Source organism: Rhinolophus sinicus, chromosome 7, assembly GCF_057876585.1.
Source record: "Rhinolophus sinicus isolate RSI-liver-muscle chromosome 7, RSI-T2T, whole genome shotgun sequence".
NCBI lineage: Eukaryota > Metazoa > Chordata > Mammalia > Chiroptera > Rhinolophidae > Rhinolophus > Rhinolophus sinicus.
Window position 1 is genome coordinate 35,117,007 of NC_142507.1, and position 19,364 is coordinate 35,136,370.

The following is a 19,364-nucleotide window of genomic DNA, read 5'->3' on the forward strand; positions in this document are numbered from 1 at the left end:
TCTTATCATTATTTTTTAAAATATATATATAAAATATTCATGTATATTTTCAAAATACTGGGTGGATTTCCTAATATATTTTTTTCATCTACTTACTCCTATCATAATAATGGGAGAAAGCCCCATAGGCTTACATAATAGATATGTATTTGGACAATAGTTTCTAGGTACTGGGGAGCTACTTAAGGTTTTTGAAAAAGGAAGTGATAATTAGAGCTATGATGCTTTGAGAAAATTATTCTGGGAATTATCAACGTTTTATTGGATAAGGGTATTGAATTTAGCCATTGAATTTGAAAAACAAACCCAAAAGGAGGACGGACTAAAGCTATTTATTATACTTCTACTTTGTAATGTGCATCATGTGTATATGTGTGTGTGTGTGTGTGCGCGTATGTATGTATACACATATACACATATATTGACAGTTTTTAAAAATAAAAATATTGTTGTCAATAGTATTTCTCAATAAATTCTGCTGCTTAAATCTTGTTGATCCTCTGACTTCTTGTTACTCCTTTGACTTGTTACTTTCAACAGGGATCTATGATAAAGAGCCTTTTATTTTACATTGAGTCATTCACTCAGCTTTTCTCTGTGTATTATTAAATTTATTTATCTAGATACCAAAGCCACACAAATCTGAGCACACAAATTCTATAAAATATGCCAATCAGTGGAAAAATCAATGTGTTACAATTTAATGTAAAATTTTGAAGAGAAAATATCTCTATTGTTTAAAATAAAGCAAACAAAGGAACATTTTTTTAAAACAGTCCTTATTTTTAACTACATTTATAGATTGACCTCATGCATTCTAATATAAAGTACTATTTTTTCCCAAAGGAAAACTATCAAGAAATATAAGCCAGTATTCACAGTTTGATGAATCTGAAACGTGTACTTCCAATTGAGAGTTACAATTGCAAACAACAGCCTGCATGAACGAAACAGAGAAAAACTGACTGAGGAGTTACAAAAGAATTGAGTGTACCTTTGGAAACTATAGCTGTAATCCAGTTTGTAAGAAAATAAAGAATGGAAGTATTGGCCTAAACTCCACTGAATCACAGAAACCTAACACAATACAACACAAGTGACATCCTTTTCTCAAAGAGGCGTAAGGCTCATTGAGTCTGGCGATTCAATTACCCTCTCAACCTGGAAAGAACCCCCCTCCTGAGTTCAGGTCCACTGGCAGAGCAATGTGGGACAGCCTACATTGTACACAGCTGGTAAATATCTAAAAAGCTGCAGGCTTTAAAAAACAAGAGTCTCTAACCTTTTATGATTGCTACAGTGATTCTTCAACAAAATACTACTTACAATAGAGTTCCTTAAATGTCTGGCAAAAAATTTAATTTTCAATTAAATATTTCCAAATATCTTCTCTTCATATAGAAATCTGTTTAAATAAATACCCTAAGTGCAATGCTTCATTAGGTAGTAAATAATATGGGCAAATTAATAAAACAAAGTTTTCCTAAAATACAGATGATTCTGATCTTGCTTAGACATTTTATAAACTGTTCAAAGAATACCATTATTATCTTTTTTATTTTTAATAATTTGAATGAAGGAGGTATACACTAATTAGAGTCACAAAGTCGCTACTGAATTTTGGAACATCTAGGGAAAATTTAGCTAGCATGTATTATAATTTGAAGTCAGGAATGCGACCTTGGGTAAAATTATAGCCAAAACATTATAGACTTTAAACTTTGGACATTTTGTTTCACTCCTTGTCTCATAACATCAAGCTTAAACAAATGAGATTTCATATATATGTTCCAGATGAGTTATTTATTTTTACATATAAGACAAAGGTCCTGTGATGATGGCTGTTTGGTATATTCTGAAGTAAATAACAGATCCCTTCCCAGAATTCATCTTATTAGATACAAAACAAATTTATAGCATTGAATATTTCCTAGTACCTACAGGATTAAATCTCAAATATTGACCATAAAATTCAAAGATTTTCATAGCCTAATCCTATCATTCTCTTTCCACCATTCTTTTTCATGTATCTAGGTTCTGTTCTAGTTACAATGAATTTATTACATTTCCCCAAACCTGCCATGTATACACCCACATTCCTGCCATTTTACATGCTTAATTCTCTTCCTGGATTGCAGCACTAAACACATTGAGTTATGGTTATTTATTTTTTTAATATATCTGTAATTGCTCATAGATTATGAACTTCTAAAAGGCAGAAATGTTTGGTAGGTAATAGGTGTTCAATAAATAACAACTATAAAAATAGTAATAATTTGTATCGTATTTACCACTGAATGAATAGGAAATTTAATAATTCCACATCAGCAATTACTTGTTGAATAATTACTATGTTAGACATTTTCACATACTCGTATTATTCAGTTTATACCACAACCTTGTAAGACACATGTGATCTTTCTTTCATAAATTAATAAAGAAATAAGTAATTTTCTCTGGATTCACAATAAGCAGTCAATCTAAAAATTCAATCTAGATTTCAAATCCTAGTAAATCTAACCATGTAGATTACTACCATTCATTCCCTTTACCTAAGTAATAATCTTTAATTCTTTTGAAATCCTAACACTATATAAATTTATCATTTTTCTCCTAAAATATTTTAAAATAATTGACATATTAAGTAAAGATTTTTATATATAAAAAGCGACCTGGTTGTTGAAGGAGCACATTGGATTTTTGTAGCATTTTAGGAAATAAGTGTTAAACCTTATGAAAATAATTCTCTGCATCCTTATGGTAAGAGTTCCTTCAGATTCTTCTCAATTGTTAAAAGATAAGACACTTGGCTAAGAGCTTACAATGCTCCACTCACAAACAAAAGATACTACTAATCATTCAATCAACCATTTACTTAGTGAATGAAAACTGAGCTTGGGTTTAGTCTTAAGTTGATTAAAACAAACAAACAAACAAAAACCCTTGAAGCTCAAAATTACTTTTGTTCTACTCATGTCCATAAACTCCTGTTTTCTGTTTTATTTATTTATTTATTTATTTATTTATTTATTTATTTATTTATTTTGGTTTGGGGGAGATCTTTGTTTACAACTCTATCATTCTCTATGAATTATTCCAAACTTTTAATTAACTGAATTTTAGAACAGAGAAGTCCTCTGCCTTGATGTAGCTCGGTGCGCCAGACTTAATACCAAAGCACATTTTAAAACAAAGATATGAGGGTAAGGGGGATTGAATATATGGTGATGGAAGGAGAACTGACTCTGGGTGATGAACACACAATGGGATTTATAGATGATGTAATACAGAATTGTACACCTGAAATCTAGGTAATTTTACTAACAATTGTCACCCCAATAAATTTAATAAAATAAAATTTAAAAAAATAAAATAAAATAAAACAAAGATATTTTACATGCTTAATACTCTTTTTCAGTATCAAGTTTGAAAAGTGTTTTCATAAACAATGACAGTTCCTATCCATAAGCATTTAGCAAGCTTAAGCTAGTGTCAATATATTCAGTGAATGCCTGGGTTAAAAGATCATTAATTTCAACATAAACTAATCATTAAGACAATAAACAATAATGTTCATTTTCACAATAATCATATCACAACTTGGAAGAGACTAATTAATAAAATGTGCCACTTTTTTCACATACCTATAGAAATCATATTTTAATATGTTCACACAATTCACTAAGACAAGCTTTATGCTTTAATCACAGGTCAAAATAGAGATCATTATTAATTTCATTTGCAGAGATAAATCTGAATTTACCTTGTTTGCGATACTTGTGATGAACGATTTGATATCTAGATTGGTTGGACAGCTCTTCTGACAGGGGGCATCTGCACATTTCAGGCATCTAGGAAATAAAAAACAATGGATTAAAGAAGCTTTCTAAGTATATATTGTCTGCCCTGTGCCCATTCAGTTAGTGTTTAGTAAGAACAGATAAAATTGTACCATTCTTAAGTACAAAATCTTTTTTTAAGCAATAAAGTAATCATATTCTTTCACTTTTTGCACACCTTCAGAGATGTATAAACTAGTACCACTCAGGCTAATAACCATCTCTTCTTTCGGTGTTCCTCTTAGAGTTTAAGAGGATCATGATTATTTAAGATACATTATTCACTCACTTACTAAATCAGTCTTGTTTTGATCCCTCACTACACTGATAACACTTAGAAAATACACACTTTTTTGAGAAAAGTTTTCTATGCTATGTAGACCACAAGTATTGTACAAGTGAGAAAGGTAGTTTCTCATTTTACCACTTGTAACATCTTTTCTTCCTTCCTTCATCCTTCCCACTTTTCCTTTCATCTTTCCTTTTTCTCCTCCTTCTTTTGCTCTCATCATCCTTCCCCTCATCCAGTTTTCTGATGTCTTTTAATCTACATACTGTCCATATGGCAATTGAGCTTTGTGATATATGCTTCAGTGCACAGCCCAAATCCACACCCTTCCAGACTGAAGCATTTACTCCCCCAGCTGCTCTGCCCTCAGCTGAAGAGAACAGGCTCAACCAAGGTCATGCCCCCTTTCCAGTGGCAGCCTGCCTCCAATTACAGGTCAATGAGGGGGTTAGAGGCCCAGTCCCTTTGCCATCTTTTGGGGAACAAGTCTGCAGGATCCACTGCAGCCTTCATTGTGGCTGTGTCTGTCCAGTTCCGATTCCTTCACTCTTGTGTAGATGTTAATCTTCTATACTTCCTGCATACTAAGTCTCTTAGAATCTGCTTCCTGTGGAACTGACCAGAGGCTTGCTCAAACTTGGTGTGCCTCAGAACCATCTGGAAAGCTTGGTAAATGTCTCAGTTTCCACAAACGAGCCGCTCGTGAGTCTGAGTGATCAGCCTGGGAATTTGCCTTTTGAAAAAGCCTTTGCAATGATTCTGATATACGTGGTTGTATCCACATAGTGAGAATCACGATTCTATAATTACTACTTCAGGTCTGGAACCACTGGCTAATATAGCCCTTAATTTATACATTAATATATGTTCATTCATTCAGTTATTAAATATTTAATGACCCTTGTGACATGGCAACCTGCGATATGAGAATATAAAAGTGACTAACAAGACCACTATGGTTCTGCTGTCATGGAGTTTGCAGCTTGGAGGAACTACAGTCATATAAAACATACTTGTAGTAGTCAGTGTAAATTTGGGTGGAAAATAGCCTGCCAAGGAAATGTATAAGAGGAACAGTAGAACTGGAGGGAGAAAGTCAAGCAAAGATATTTGGGGGCAGTAACGCTTAAAGGAAGCTTGGAGAATGAATGGGCATTAGGGACGAAAAGGCGGGTGGGATTTGGAGTTCAGGGTCACTCAAGACAATAATCCAAGAACAGAAACAGTCAGTGCCAAGGCCTGGAGAGAAACAATATGAAAGGATAAGTGAACTAGTAGAATTTGGTCTGGCATAAAGTGAGAATAGGAGTAAGAAAAATTGGACTGGAGATCTAAAACTTAAGATGTAATACTGTCACATTTGTCAGAAGACCAGAATTCTCTGAGAATTTCACTGAGAATGAATTCTACGTTGCTCAGTGACAAAGGTGACTAGCTGGCTCATTTTCTATCCACTTCCATGTGTAAAGACCTTGGTTCATTTCCTTCGAGAAAACAATACCAGTCTCGTTGTCATTCTTTTGTAAGTAGAAGAGTCCTCTTTATTATCTGAACCAATTTCTCAGTACCTAATTAATATCTTGTTTTTTAAATCTGATCTCTTTTCTCTGGTTTATGCCCCTAGCTTTCACTCTAAATTAAATTTTACACAATGAGTACCGAAGGCTTTTCATAATCAATTGTCCTCTCTGAAATGTAGTCATTAAACCTCTCTCCTATCATTTCTCTAAATGCCATTGTTAGATTCACATCTATCATTTAATTGAATTCCTATCTTCTCATCCTTATGATTTTTTTCCTAAAACACTGTCACTGAGTTCAAAAAGAATTTATTGAAAGTATTATCAGCAGCATACATTGGACAACAATGCATACAGAGCAGAATGCATCATCTTTTTGGTTCTTGATGTTGAAATGAGGTGATACTTATAGTTATGTTGAGCATTCATAATAGTTTACAAGAATTTCCTAATATGTAGTAAAATAAAATAGCTAAAAATGCAGCAAATCATACACCATCTTAAGTATCTTCTAATTTATAAAAAAGCCATTTCAACAGTTTTTAAAAATATCTATCATTTAATAAGAATAAAGCAACATATATATACATATATATGTTTGTATATATACATATAAATGCACAGGGATCCACTGCCATTAATCTCACTTATCATGTGTGTGTTATCCCTAATGAAGTTTTCTGCTTTTTTTTAAACATCCCACTTGAATAATAAGCAATTAAAAAATAAAGTTATAATGTCACCAGGTATGAATGACTCAAATTAGTTCCCAGTGTATTTTTCTGTTCTTCCAGAGAAATCTTAAATTTGACATAAATAGTTTCACTTAACAACACTGACAATGTAAGGATTTTTAGTTGTGGTTATTAAGCCTCTTTACCAAATAATTCTCCTTTTATTATTGAGCTAGTTCACAAATAACAGCTGTTGGAAATGTCAGATGTTAATGAGGCAGGGCAACGCAAACCTGAATTGTAGCATTCTTTTTTTTTCTTTGGCGCCATGAATATGCCAGAATGGGCTGACTCTGATAATAATACCATCTTGCAATTCTCTAAGCGCTCTGCAGACCTAAAGTGCATCAGGCTGCCATTAATCCCACTTATCACTCTGACAGCTCAGTAATTACACTACTGCTATAGCCAGGTAGTCCTAATAAAATATCAGCCACTGCACTGGAATGCATACTGGTGAGATGTTTTATTAAACTTGGTGGGGGTTGATCATCAAGTGACATTAGTGTTGACCTATTTTTCTATTTGACAATAAATTGTCCTTTGACCATGCCATAATAGATATTACAGAGTACATTTACTGTACCAAATCAGAAAGGTACTGTATTACAATGATGTAGGCAAATGGTGTAAATAAAATAGCAGAAATGCATGTCAGAATGCTATTACCTAAATTGCTTTAAATGATTGATACCATGAAAAATCACAGACACAGTACTTAGGGGAATATGTCAACAATTATTGCAAACCACAGTTCTACATAAATTTTCCCTTAGAAGTAACATTTAAATTAGACTTGTTTTTATCCCCAGTCATTTAATTCCCTTTTTATGTTTCAAAGTTACTCTGTTATAATGAAGTTTATTTTTAAATGCATTGTAAGAGACAAAAGTTAATTCAGATAAACAATTACATAATATTTTAATCCCCAAATAATTACATTTATACTGAGTATATAAATTATTTTTAAAGCAATGAAATATCGTAGCTTTTTACTAGTGATAAACTTGTTTTCAGTTCCATATTTAATAGACAGCATAACCATGGATTTCATTACAAGCAAAGTATAGAATCCTTAACAATGTTAATCGTTCCTGATTCAACATGACCATAAAAAAATGTATGAAAACTTTAGTGCTGCTACTTAAGAACAAAAACTATTAGATATACATTTATTCAGGGAAAGAGAGCTATCATTTCTCTCCTCAAATATCAGTGAAGCTGAACAGTTTTACTCCATAGTATGACCCCCAAAATATCATAGTGAGTAATGAAATAAGCGGCATTTCATTCTGCACACATCGAAAAACAGACTCCTGCTTCTTTTTCTGCTAAGCATCCACAGCAGTTACAATTGTAAACTATGGTTGTTAAAGAATTTTCTAATCCACGAATTTAAATAATTTCTCAGTTTAAAAAAAAAAAAATCACAGGTCTATTTGAAAAGCTTAACACCTTACACTGCATTGTGTTTGTTTTTCTTTTGCTAGTCTTTGGTTCAACCATGTCAGGACTGTTTCATCTAGCTATGTATAATCTATATTAGTCCATACACAATCAAACTGGACAAGTTGGTATTTATATTTAAAAAATTAAACTATTTTGCAATACTGATGTCGTATTTCCTCAGATCTTTGATGTTCAGTACATTTATTTGGAATTTCTAACTAATTAAACACTAATTGTAGCATATGGGTACAGTATCTAACTTCACTACCCTAAAAATCACCAGTGTAGGCAAATATATAGTCTAATATCCTTCCCAAATAGCAATATTCCTACTGAAACTGAGTAGAATTGAATATCAGGTTGAATAAGGAGTGTGAATCAAGGCATGGAGGTTAGAAGTGTCATACATATGTCTGAGTTCCACAGCTTACGTCCCTTGTGCCCAGAACCTGTCTTAATGAAAGGACCCAAGACATGATGGGACTAATTAAAACATGAAGGGACTAATTCAATACTCTGATACATTGAACAGTTAAGAACCATTCTCAGCTTCCAATAATTCTCTTCACTTCTCTCAATGTTCCATTAATATCCTTTCCTATATACTTTCTGACTCTGCTTCTCTGATTACACCATAGGTTTTTACTAGCTCAGGGGTATTTCTCTGAATATTTCCAACATGCACCTTGGCCCAGCTTCTACATTCTGCTGGGCTAGAAAGCAAAGGCAACCTGAGTGAAACCAACTTAGTTTTTTTAAGCTGGCCACCATTCTGCCTTTTAGTCACACCGATGATGTTCACGTTTAAGGCTCTTAAAATACATTTGAATGTATAGGTTAAGGCCAAAACATAGTTTTTAAATAGAGGTAATTATCTACTAAAAATTTCCATTCACATGTGGGTACTTCAAGACAATTCAAAAGAAGCAAAATGTATTACCGTACACAATTCATACCACTGATGCTCAAAATAGTTTGCTGAGTGATCTTGATCATGAGACTAGAAATAAAACATGGTTAAAAACTTTTCTACAATCTTTCTGCAATCTGTCAGAGCATTATTAGTTTTCTCAGACACTAATGGCTAAAAAATGTGTATTATACACTTTTTGCATATTTTAAATTAAATGAAAAAACCTAAGTTAAATTTAACACTCATTTTTGATCTTCATATATAACTGATTCTTAAAAATTAATAAGACTATTTTTATATCCACTTCATAAATAGATGAGCATATTGAAGCTCCAGAAATCTCCCAGTAGCCTAATGAGGCCAGTGGTGAAGGCAGCCGAAGAAACTACTAGAACACATGTACCATCTTACACCCAGAACTATCCTATTCATGTATGAAGACAGGTTAGAATTTTAAAAGATAATATTGTACTGACCTCATCTCTTGGCAACATCAGTTCTTCATTGCCAGAGTAATTTGAAGACTGAGAAAAAAGCAGTTAAGTCACAGCTAGAAAAAGGCTATAGAATCCTCTCTCCTGGAGTCCAATTTTAATTTAAGGAGAAAAAGAAGTAAAAGGTAGTCTCCTCAAGAGGTTTCTCAAGTCAAGAAGACAATGTTAAGGTTTTACCTTAACTATTAGTAGTCATCAAGGCACTAATTCTTAAAATTAAGAAGCTACTTTAATTACAATTTTAAACAACTTTAGCATAGCCACTTCTATTGGAAAGATACTTTTCTATCAGATTCTTATTTTTTAAGAATTAAGTATGCTACAAAAACCTCAACAGCATAAGAAGTCATAAACTTGCATATGTATTGCCCGGAAAGCAAATAAAATATTTACACAAATCAGTACGTATCACCTTCTGAAAACTTTAAACAAACATATTGTCCTATTTTAATAACACAGAGAGTATCATCATGAATATCTAAAGAATGCTGAAACTTATATTTTTCTCTTTCTTACAAGAGAAGATGAAACTTAAAAATATGTTTTTGTTGTACAGAGGTAGAATAAAAGGATGGGATGGAATTAGAGTAAATTAATAACTGCAGGAAGATTTATTGAAAGGAAATAAACACACATCATGCATATATGCATAAGATAGAATTAATTAGGTATGAACAGAGAACTGAGTCTAACTAAAGGAAGCGGGGGGGTCAGTCCTTAAGGCTTTTTGAATCTACTGGGGCTTTATGATACTAGAAATAAAAATAATAAACAATAAGACAAGATTTAATTAACAATACTAAACAACAATACCAAAATATCTAAAGAAAATAGTTTTATTTGCCACATGAATGGTACTGCTGATAATTATGCTGAGATTATTGGAGAAAATGAGATCACGGTAGGTTGCAGCAGTGAAGGAAGAGCATCCCCATTTCCCTTCCTCTGTTACAAATTTATTTAAAGAGTACGAGACCATGACTTACAAACTGAATTGTTGAAATATAATAAAAACGTTATATTGCAACTATTAGAAGTAATTAAATATTACACATTCATAATTTGAATACATCAATAATACAGTTACAGTAAAGTCAAAGAATACAGAACAAATTAGAGTTTATTAAATGTTTTTCTGCCCAGTAGACATCTAGACCCTAAAACCTCTGATAAAATTTCATCCGTCATGTGTAGCTACAACAGAGGTACTCTTTAATCAAGAAAACCAGAGAATAGCGTAGATAAAAGCTCTGCTTTATGTCCTGTGGCAATGGTCTTCTTGGCAACACTGTTTTAGGAAACCATTCTTTATCCACTTTAAAGATGGTGGGGATTGAGAGTACTTAAAGGGATTGAAGATGGATAGATTCAAGAGGCAGATAGAGTTTCCTCTGTCTTGCAGTAATGAGAGTGATAACCCGTCCCTAAAATAGGGTTCCTTGTAAGATCTGGACAGAATAAATATAGACAGCATAAGCAAATCAGGTAATACATAGCATATAAGTATGACATTTATCTATCTATCTATCTATCTATCTATCTATCTATCTATCTATCTATCTATTCATCTACCTACCTACCTACCTATTCTGTGTGCATGCACCCAGATTTCTGTACTTATGTGTATGCTAATATTAATTAAGTGCTCGATGTGCTTGCTTGTCCAAAGCCTTTAAATGTTTTAAACCATAGTATAAATGTTAAAAGAACGGGCTCTGGTGCTTGATTGCCTATACTTAATTGCTGACTGCACTATACTGGTTTTAAGACTTTAGGCAAATGACCTAACAACCCTAGGCAAATGGAGAAAATAATTTGTACTTCAGACATTTAAGAATTTTTTAAAGGTCTAATAATTAAGTTCGCAAACTCATCCTAGAAAAAAGTGCTACTTACTTCATTGCTGAATTGCACTATGATCACCTTCAAAGTATTCCCCTTAGGAAGCTATGCACCGACACCAGCACCTAGTCCACCCTTCAAAGCAATTTTGGAACTCTTTTTCTGGAATGGCCATCAGAGCTATTGTCATATTACCCTTGATGTACTGAATGTCATCCAAGTGTCTTCCTTTCAATATTTCCTTTATCTTCAGATAAAGAAAAAAGTCATCCAGGGCCAGATCAAGTGAATAGGGAGGGTGTTCCAATACAGTTATTTGTTTACTGGCTAAAAACTCCCTCCCAGACAGTGCAGTGTGAGCTGGTGCATTGTCGTGATGCAAGAGCCATGAATTGTTGGCGAAAGTTCAGGTCATCTAATTTTTTCATGCAGCCTTTTCAGCACTTCCAAATAGTAAACTTGGTTAACTGTTTGTCCAGTTGGTACAAATTCATCATGAATAATCCCTCTCATATAGAAAAAGGTTAGCAACATCGTTGTAAGCAGTTCACGATCTAAATTGTCAGACCTCATACATACATTAAATATAGTGGCTATCTAAAAAACAAATATATGATTTAAGTCTTCCTTTTCTCTTTAGGGGATTTCAGAACAAGAAAAAAATATTTTCATTAGGAGAATGAAAGACGCCTTCTCAGACAGAGGTACTTATGCTGGATACTAAAGAACAAGTAGGATTTTACCCTGTGGATGTGAGTTTACTAGAGCTTAATATTGACAGCAAGTTCTAGATTCACATGTGATTCTCTGTATTCCACACAGCAGCTACGACTGCACCATGTACATTTTAGCCGCCCAATAATGTAAATGAATGAATGAATGAAAGGGAAGGGAAGGGAAGGGAAAAAGAGGGATGGGAAGGAAAATCTATTGCCCGATGCAATCCATTAAAAAATATATATGATGGGTTCATCCAGGGCAGAGACTATAATTGACATTTGGTTCTCAGTATCTATGCTAGTAGCTGGCACATATATAGTTTCCATACATGTTTATGGAAAATTCCTCAGTTAGTCGCTGCACTTCTGCAGGAACCAAATCACTAAAACACAACATGTCAATCTCATCCAATGCTATTTATACGAAATCCTTTCTTCTTCTGGTTGGTTCTCCATGCTAGTGGTATGATATAAAAATACTCTCATCCTAAAAATCAGTTAACTCAAGATGATAGGTTGGACTGTGAAATTTCACAGTACACTGTGAAACCTGTGCTTTGGAAACAACTAACAGTGTAACTGATCTTTATTATGGATGTATTGTTGAACATCTAAAGGATGCAATTAGTAAACATAAAAATCCATGTGATAAGAGGCTTTCTTCCATCCCTTCTCTGCTCATTAGCTCCTAGCACCTCTACATGTTCAGTGCCCATATTTCTCCCTTCCCCTTCTCAATGGCTGTCAGCTGATAAGATGGTAACAAAGTATTTCTCACCCTCCAGAGTAAGGTAGCACTTTCCCCTGACAAAATATGTTATATATGTACAAATATGGCCTTTCCTTATGTAACTGTTAATAATTAAGAAAATGCCTATATTTTATATAGCATTTTAATTTGAATAAGTTTTATATGCAGGTGACCACATACATCCACAATAAAGATCAGTTAAATGGATTAGCATAGTCTAGTTAGCATGCAGTCATTTTCAAAAATCCAAGCTTCACAATACCTTTTATAGTCCAACCTACTATTTTTAATTTAACTACAAGCCACAGGGAATTTTTTTCCAAACCACATCATGTTGCTCACTACAGTTGTGGCTCCCCTCACATTCTAGACAGCTGTTACGTGATGCTCAATATACTTCTGATCCTTTACAGATCTTAGAGGGACCTGGGTGACAGTACTGACAGTTTTTATTATAGCTTTCCTACTACTCAATAATCTTATTTCACCTGGACTATTTCCCCAGTAGTGTCATAAAATCTTTGATTTATATCGAGAATCCTCCCAGGCTTCTGAGAAAAAAGACGTTATGTTTGTAGCATATCCACATGCTGTGCAGATGAGCTTTTCAAATTTCGAAACACGTGTTATATGTTTACCTTAATGTCAGTGAAGACCTTTTAGGAAGGGTAACACAAAAAGAGTCATGGATGTTAGTCATAGATGCCCTAAAATTTTACAGCAAATTATAAAACTGAAAAAGCGGTATATTTTATGACTTATTTGCAGGCAATTTTAGAAATAATATAATAGTAATAATGACATATAGATTTTTACCTGGTTTCTGATAAAGATGTAGAAGAGAAACAAAGTCAAATAGGTTAAGCTATAAATAAAATAAGTTATTTATTACGATAAAAATCCTAGATTTCTGGGATATGTTGATTATGAAAAAATAATACTTGTATAAATATATAAACCTAAGGGCATGTGGACTAAGATGTGGGGTAGATTTTACTTTATACAGTGTTATATTGTTTGAATATTTTTGTAGTGAGCAAATATAACATGGACTTTAAAAAATTTTAGATGCTGTTAGCAACTAAAACCACATTACCCTAATTCTTTTTTTTTCTTTTCACATTGGTCATTTGAATTGACCAGGCAAAAATAAACCCAGGATGCTACCATAGTCTCTTTTTCTCTCCCCTAAATACTTCAAGAGTTTTACAAAGGATCCAGTTAACAGCTTTTAATAGGATGACCACAATGGAATCTACTTCGGAGTATTTGATGGTTCACAAAGCTAACAGAACAAAGGGTCATGTCTGGCCAAAGAAATAAACAGCAACAGCACACGTGCTGAGGAAGTCAATTAAGTTAAAACAAAGGTGGAAGAAAATAGATGGGCTTAAAGTTATAAGATAACATTCACCAGTAATAGAGTTTAGAAACAAATTAGTCCAAATCTTAGCTATCTAGATATTATAGAGCAATAGAAAAAATTCAAGTCAAAATTATTTATTAAAAAGCTACTATATTTTAAGTTCTGTGCTGGTGAAAGTGGGGATTTACTGAATGTAACTTGGAAGATGGTGACTTAAGAATATACTGGGCTTACTTCATGTAAAAGAGATTTTTGTCTAAATTTTTTCCTTTGTAAATGCAACAGTGATTGCAAAATTTTAGATGCTGAAAGAACAGATTTGAAGAGCAATAGCCAGATCTGAATTTTCTTCCATTTGGAACTGTTCATTCTCATGTGTGGGACCATACAGATTAATTTAAAAGTTTTACTCTATAAAAATGATGCCACTCCCCCTTTTATCTAAAGTAAAAGGTAAACACCCCCCACATTTCATTTATATTTAAATATTCATTCCTTTTACGTATCTATGTTGAGTACCCCCAGTAAAAAAAAAAAATGTATTCAGCACAACTTTATTTATCTTTTTTTTTTTTAAAAAGGTGTTTTAACACAATCCTGGAGGATCTTTATAAAAACCCTTCTGATCATGACATTCTCCCACTTACAGGGAGACTTTTGGCAGAAATGATCCTTGAGCCTTGGCTCCTGCCTATTTCACTCCTATAGCTCCGGTGGCAACACGTGCCCCACTTGAGAATTCCCTAGTTCCATGAGTAGGTCGAGTCATTTTTCAACCTCTGTGCATTCCAACACGCTGTTCCCCTACCTGAAGAGCCACACTTCAAGCTTGTTTCAGAATTCAGCATAGGTGTCTCCCAGAGTACCCTGTTTTATCAAAGCAGTTGCCACATGGGACTGCAACAACGGATTGACTTTTCTGTTCTCCCTTCTGTTTCCTCCTCCAGTGAGAAAAATGGGTGGGTTCCTTTGTCTTTGGTGTTGGTCTGCTTGGCAATAGATTAATTTGAAATTGGAAGAAAAGGACAGCCAGAATTCTGCGAATACTCCAGCTATTGCTTTTAATGTTTGGGAAAATAGTTCTTTTGAATAATTGCAAACTTCTATAAATAATATACACTTATAATGAAAAATATCTGTAATTGGTTTACTTTATTTAATCAATACTTATATAGGTGATACTATATGCGAGCACTTACATGTGTTTTGTAATATTAACTCATTTAATCTTCATAATCACTCAATGATATAGACACATATAAATATTAACTCACTATACCTTTATAAGAACCTGATAATGTAGATACTGTTGTTATTCTCATTTTAAAGATAAAGATACTAAGGCACAGAATTTCTTTCTCTGATTCAGGTTTGAAATATTTTATTGCCTGTTTCTGTGATCCTGGTGATCATTGAGAAGAAAATAAAAAGCTTCTAAGGGTCTGTGATTCTTGGTTTTCTCTTCTACTTCATTCTAAAATCCAACACCATATGGTGATGTCAGAGTTTGCCTCACAGTTTGTGAAAGCCAGATTCAGGACTTTCTAAATCTGACTTTCTCCAAAGCCCAGCCTGTGAGCATCATCATTATATTTCTACAGTAGTTCTCATAACAATATCCAGATAATTTGAAAAAGTTTTCTGATAAAATATGTAAAAACCATACATGTTATAGTGATTATTATACAATATATTCCATAGATGGTTGACTTAAAGCAATCTAACAAAACTTCTCATTTACTTTAGGAAGTGCCCAGCAATAATGCTTGCATATCATGTTGTTCTTTACAAAGCATTTTATTTTACATAAATTACCTATAGAAATAATTAAGATCAATCTTTCCAGCAGACAAAATAAAAGCAACTAGAAACACTATGTAGAAATACCACAAGTACGAGTGATAAGAGATCAAATAAAAGTACATTCCACATCTAGAATCATGATCAAGCCTAAAATATGTCACTAAGTAACACTTGGAACATTACACATTGTGGCCAAAAAATAGTTAAGCCCCAAATTTTCCCAGTTAAAGCTGTTGTGCAGACCACTATTACTTTCCACTAGGTTTGTTCAAAGTGATTTTGTCACTATTTCAGTGCTTAGGAGTTTAATGCCTAAGAAACAATGCTGACATTGTACATGGAGAATAGGCAGAAATTTCAGGAAATTAATGAATATGGGAGAAAAACAGATAAAAATATAAATGTTTCATCTTTTCAATTTAATTCATATCTTAAGGTGGACCAAAGTTTCAGTCAATAACATTGCTTGGAAAATGAACTAAATTGACGATGGTCTGATCATTACGAAAAGATTTTTGAAAAAAAAATTAGCGTAGACTCCAAAGTATACAATGTTCAGCAACAAAATCTTGAACACATTCATCAAAATTACCTGCCTACATATTAATATGTCATAAACTCTAAATACAGAAAAAAAATAAATAAAGGCAAACAACATATATTTTTCCAACATACTTGATGGAAAATCCCATCAAGTATGCTTCTAATGAAATGGATTACAATGCTGTCATAGTTTGCACATTCACCATTAAATTTAAGAAAGCTGAATGAAGAATTTGAGTGAAAGTAATAGAACTTAAAGTGTTTGTGGTCTGTTAAATCCTAACATGTTATGTCCTATGTTCATTTGCTTTTATCTTTCCTTCTCTCCTTCTTCAAGCAATAAATTTCTATAGAGAACTTGTTATTTGCTGGGGATTTTGCTAGGTGCTGGAGATAACAAGATGAGTAAGGCATGGGTTCTGAGAAACTCACAGTGAAGAAGTCAGATAAATGAATACACACTCTCTGGTAAGGGAGAGGTGAGAGAGGTACAGATTTGCCCTCAGTTTAGAGGCACTCCCATCCATTGACTTCTCTATCTTTCAATGCCTAGTAGAATGCTAAAGACACATTGAATGAATGTTTCTTCAGAATGTGTGTGTGTGACCTGTGTACAGGACAAGTAATACAGGGCTTGAGGAAGATATTCAATGGGAGGGACTGTATTTATTACTTCTATCTACTGAAAGTGGCATACAGCTCTCTGTCCAACTGCTTTTAGATTCACTTCCACTGTAAATAGATCATCTCTTTCTTCAACTGATCTCTCCTCTTTTATCCATATACTTTTCATTAGGTATCCATTGCTACACAATATGTAAGAGAAAATATAGTTTGATAGATTCTGGATTTAAATCCAGCTCTATCTCTTATTAGCTTTGTGATATTGGAAAAGTTATTTAAATTATTTGTGTTGCAGCTTCCTCATTTAACTTGCTAATTATAGGCAGACACCACACCATTTTAGGGAGGATTAAATAAATTAATGTATGTAAAACTTTTAGTGCCTGCCATATAGAAAGTGCTCAGTAATGTCAATCATTGTTTTAAATCATTTGTATTATTATCTAGGAACAATGGAGTAAAGGAGCACTGTCTTTCAACAGCTACTGGAAACACAGTGCTATGGTGCAACTATAAAATAATGACTACCTCATAGGTTGCAGTGACAATTAAATGAGATAATTATGAAGAGCACCAACAACAATGCCATGCTCATAGTAATTTCTCAATAAATAACTAGAAAACATTTTGAAAAATAACTTAATCTTCCAAGTCAATTACGGAAGTGAAGTGGTAGCATTGTGAATAAAAATAAACTGTACAACCATAAGAGATCATAAGGAATAACACATGTGAGACGTGATTACCATGTGCAGCCATAAGGTTTATAATACAAGCAGAAGCCACACCACACCCAAACATTAGCTGCTCTCCAGATAGCCCACTAGCATGATGAGTCACTTATAGCAGTGACTTGACAATCTTTATCTCGTTTCTCCAAATCACCTCTTCTTTAGTTCATTATTAATAGTTCTGATGTAACTGCTACAGCAATGGATTCAGTGTTTGGGCAGCTTGTGTAGGCAGATGTATACATGGACAGTGACAGCAGGTACCGGAGTCTGTGGTGGCGGCCAAGCCATAGGCCAGGAGGCACATGTCTCTCCCTTTATGAAGGGAAGTTCTCGACAGAGGTACAATATTTTGCCTCCATTATTTCCAACATGTAAAATGGATATTTTTTCAATATATGAATGCCTTTCAGATGATGAAACATCCAAATTTTCCACTTTAAGCAAACAGAAAGAGAAATAATAGAAACTTATTTTAAAAAATAATTGTAGCAAACACATTTTTCTTATGTATTACATTTTCATTCAAGCTGTGAAGCGTCCCACCTGCTCCCTTCTAGATATTTTTTTTTAAGGTGAACTTTTCAGAATAATCCCACTGAGAGGAAATTGTTTTGCAAGCTAGAAAGATATTAATCTGTGCTCCTAGAGTAGAGGGTACATAAATCCTTTCTTATTGAATAGGTGTTGCTAAAATTCTACATATAAGACGACAATACAATATCAATTTGGGGAATGCTGACATAAAAGCAGTGTTTTCAGTTAAACTTGCTATATATTTTTCCATTTTCTTGCCTTTTCTCTTGCTTTTCCCTCAATACAAAATGTGTGACTAATCACTCATACTCCTCACCTAACATTCCCTCAGGATGCAGTACATGTATCATCTCTTGAGGAGCCTCCCTCAACAATCCCCTCTCCCCGTTAAAGGTTATTCATTTATTTATTCATATCCCCAGATTTTCACACTATACTATAATTATTTTTAAACTAACTGTATCCCCAAGTAGCTGACAGGTCCCAGGAGGACATTCATTCATTCGACAAATATTTGTTGAGAGACTATTTGGTGCAAGGCCATGGGAAAATGATGGCTAGAGACTGACAAAGACACATCCTTTCTGTAGCTTAGGATTAAACAAAGAAAGAAAGAAACATTTCATTGTAGATGAACATAAATGATGATAGTACAGAACAATGGGATTAGGGAAGTCTTCCTGCCATCTCAGAATGAGTAGGAGTTACCTGAATGCGGAGAGGAAAGGAGGAGGCAGAGGAAACAAATGTGCAAATGCCATGAGATGGCAGGAGGCTCAGCAAGTTGGGGCTTTGAAGGAAGAACATGGTGCCTGGAACAGGAGGTGAGGGAGAGAGAGGCTGACAAGGGGAGGGAGACTGCTGATTTAGTCTGGTAGTGCCAGCAGCTGGCCAGACCAGGTGCTAAACAAACACTCGTTGATTAAATACATTAATAATAATAATAATAATAATAATAATAATAATAATAATAGGACTATGCACTTGCCCGGATTTTGAGGATTTATATTATTCCTATCTTGGGAAAATTAAAAGTTTTACAAGGTAATTTATTTCCCATTACTACAAATGGGAATATTTTTGCCTTGTTAAGACTTTTCCCTTTTCATGTATTTAAAAGTAATTTAGAGAGGTATATTTAGTATATTTAGTAATTTAGAGAGGTATACAGTATATAAAGTATGTATGCTGCAGCTCACTTGAAAAATAA

General features: G+C 33.7%; 1 protein-coding gene across 1 annotated transcript in view; it reads right to left on the reverse strand.

Annotated features, from left to right (window-relative positions):
- Positions 1–19,364, reverse strand: part of DPYD (dihydropyrimidine dehydrogenase) — a 797,040-nt gene that overhangs the window by 634,939 nt on the left and 142,737 nt on the right. The window contains exon 4 of the mRNA XM_019747023.3: positions 3,764–3,851. Within this exon, the coding sequence (XP_019602582.3) occupies positions 3,764–3,851 (88 nt within the window). The remainder of the gene's footprint in view (positions 1–3,763; positions 3,852–19,364) is intronic.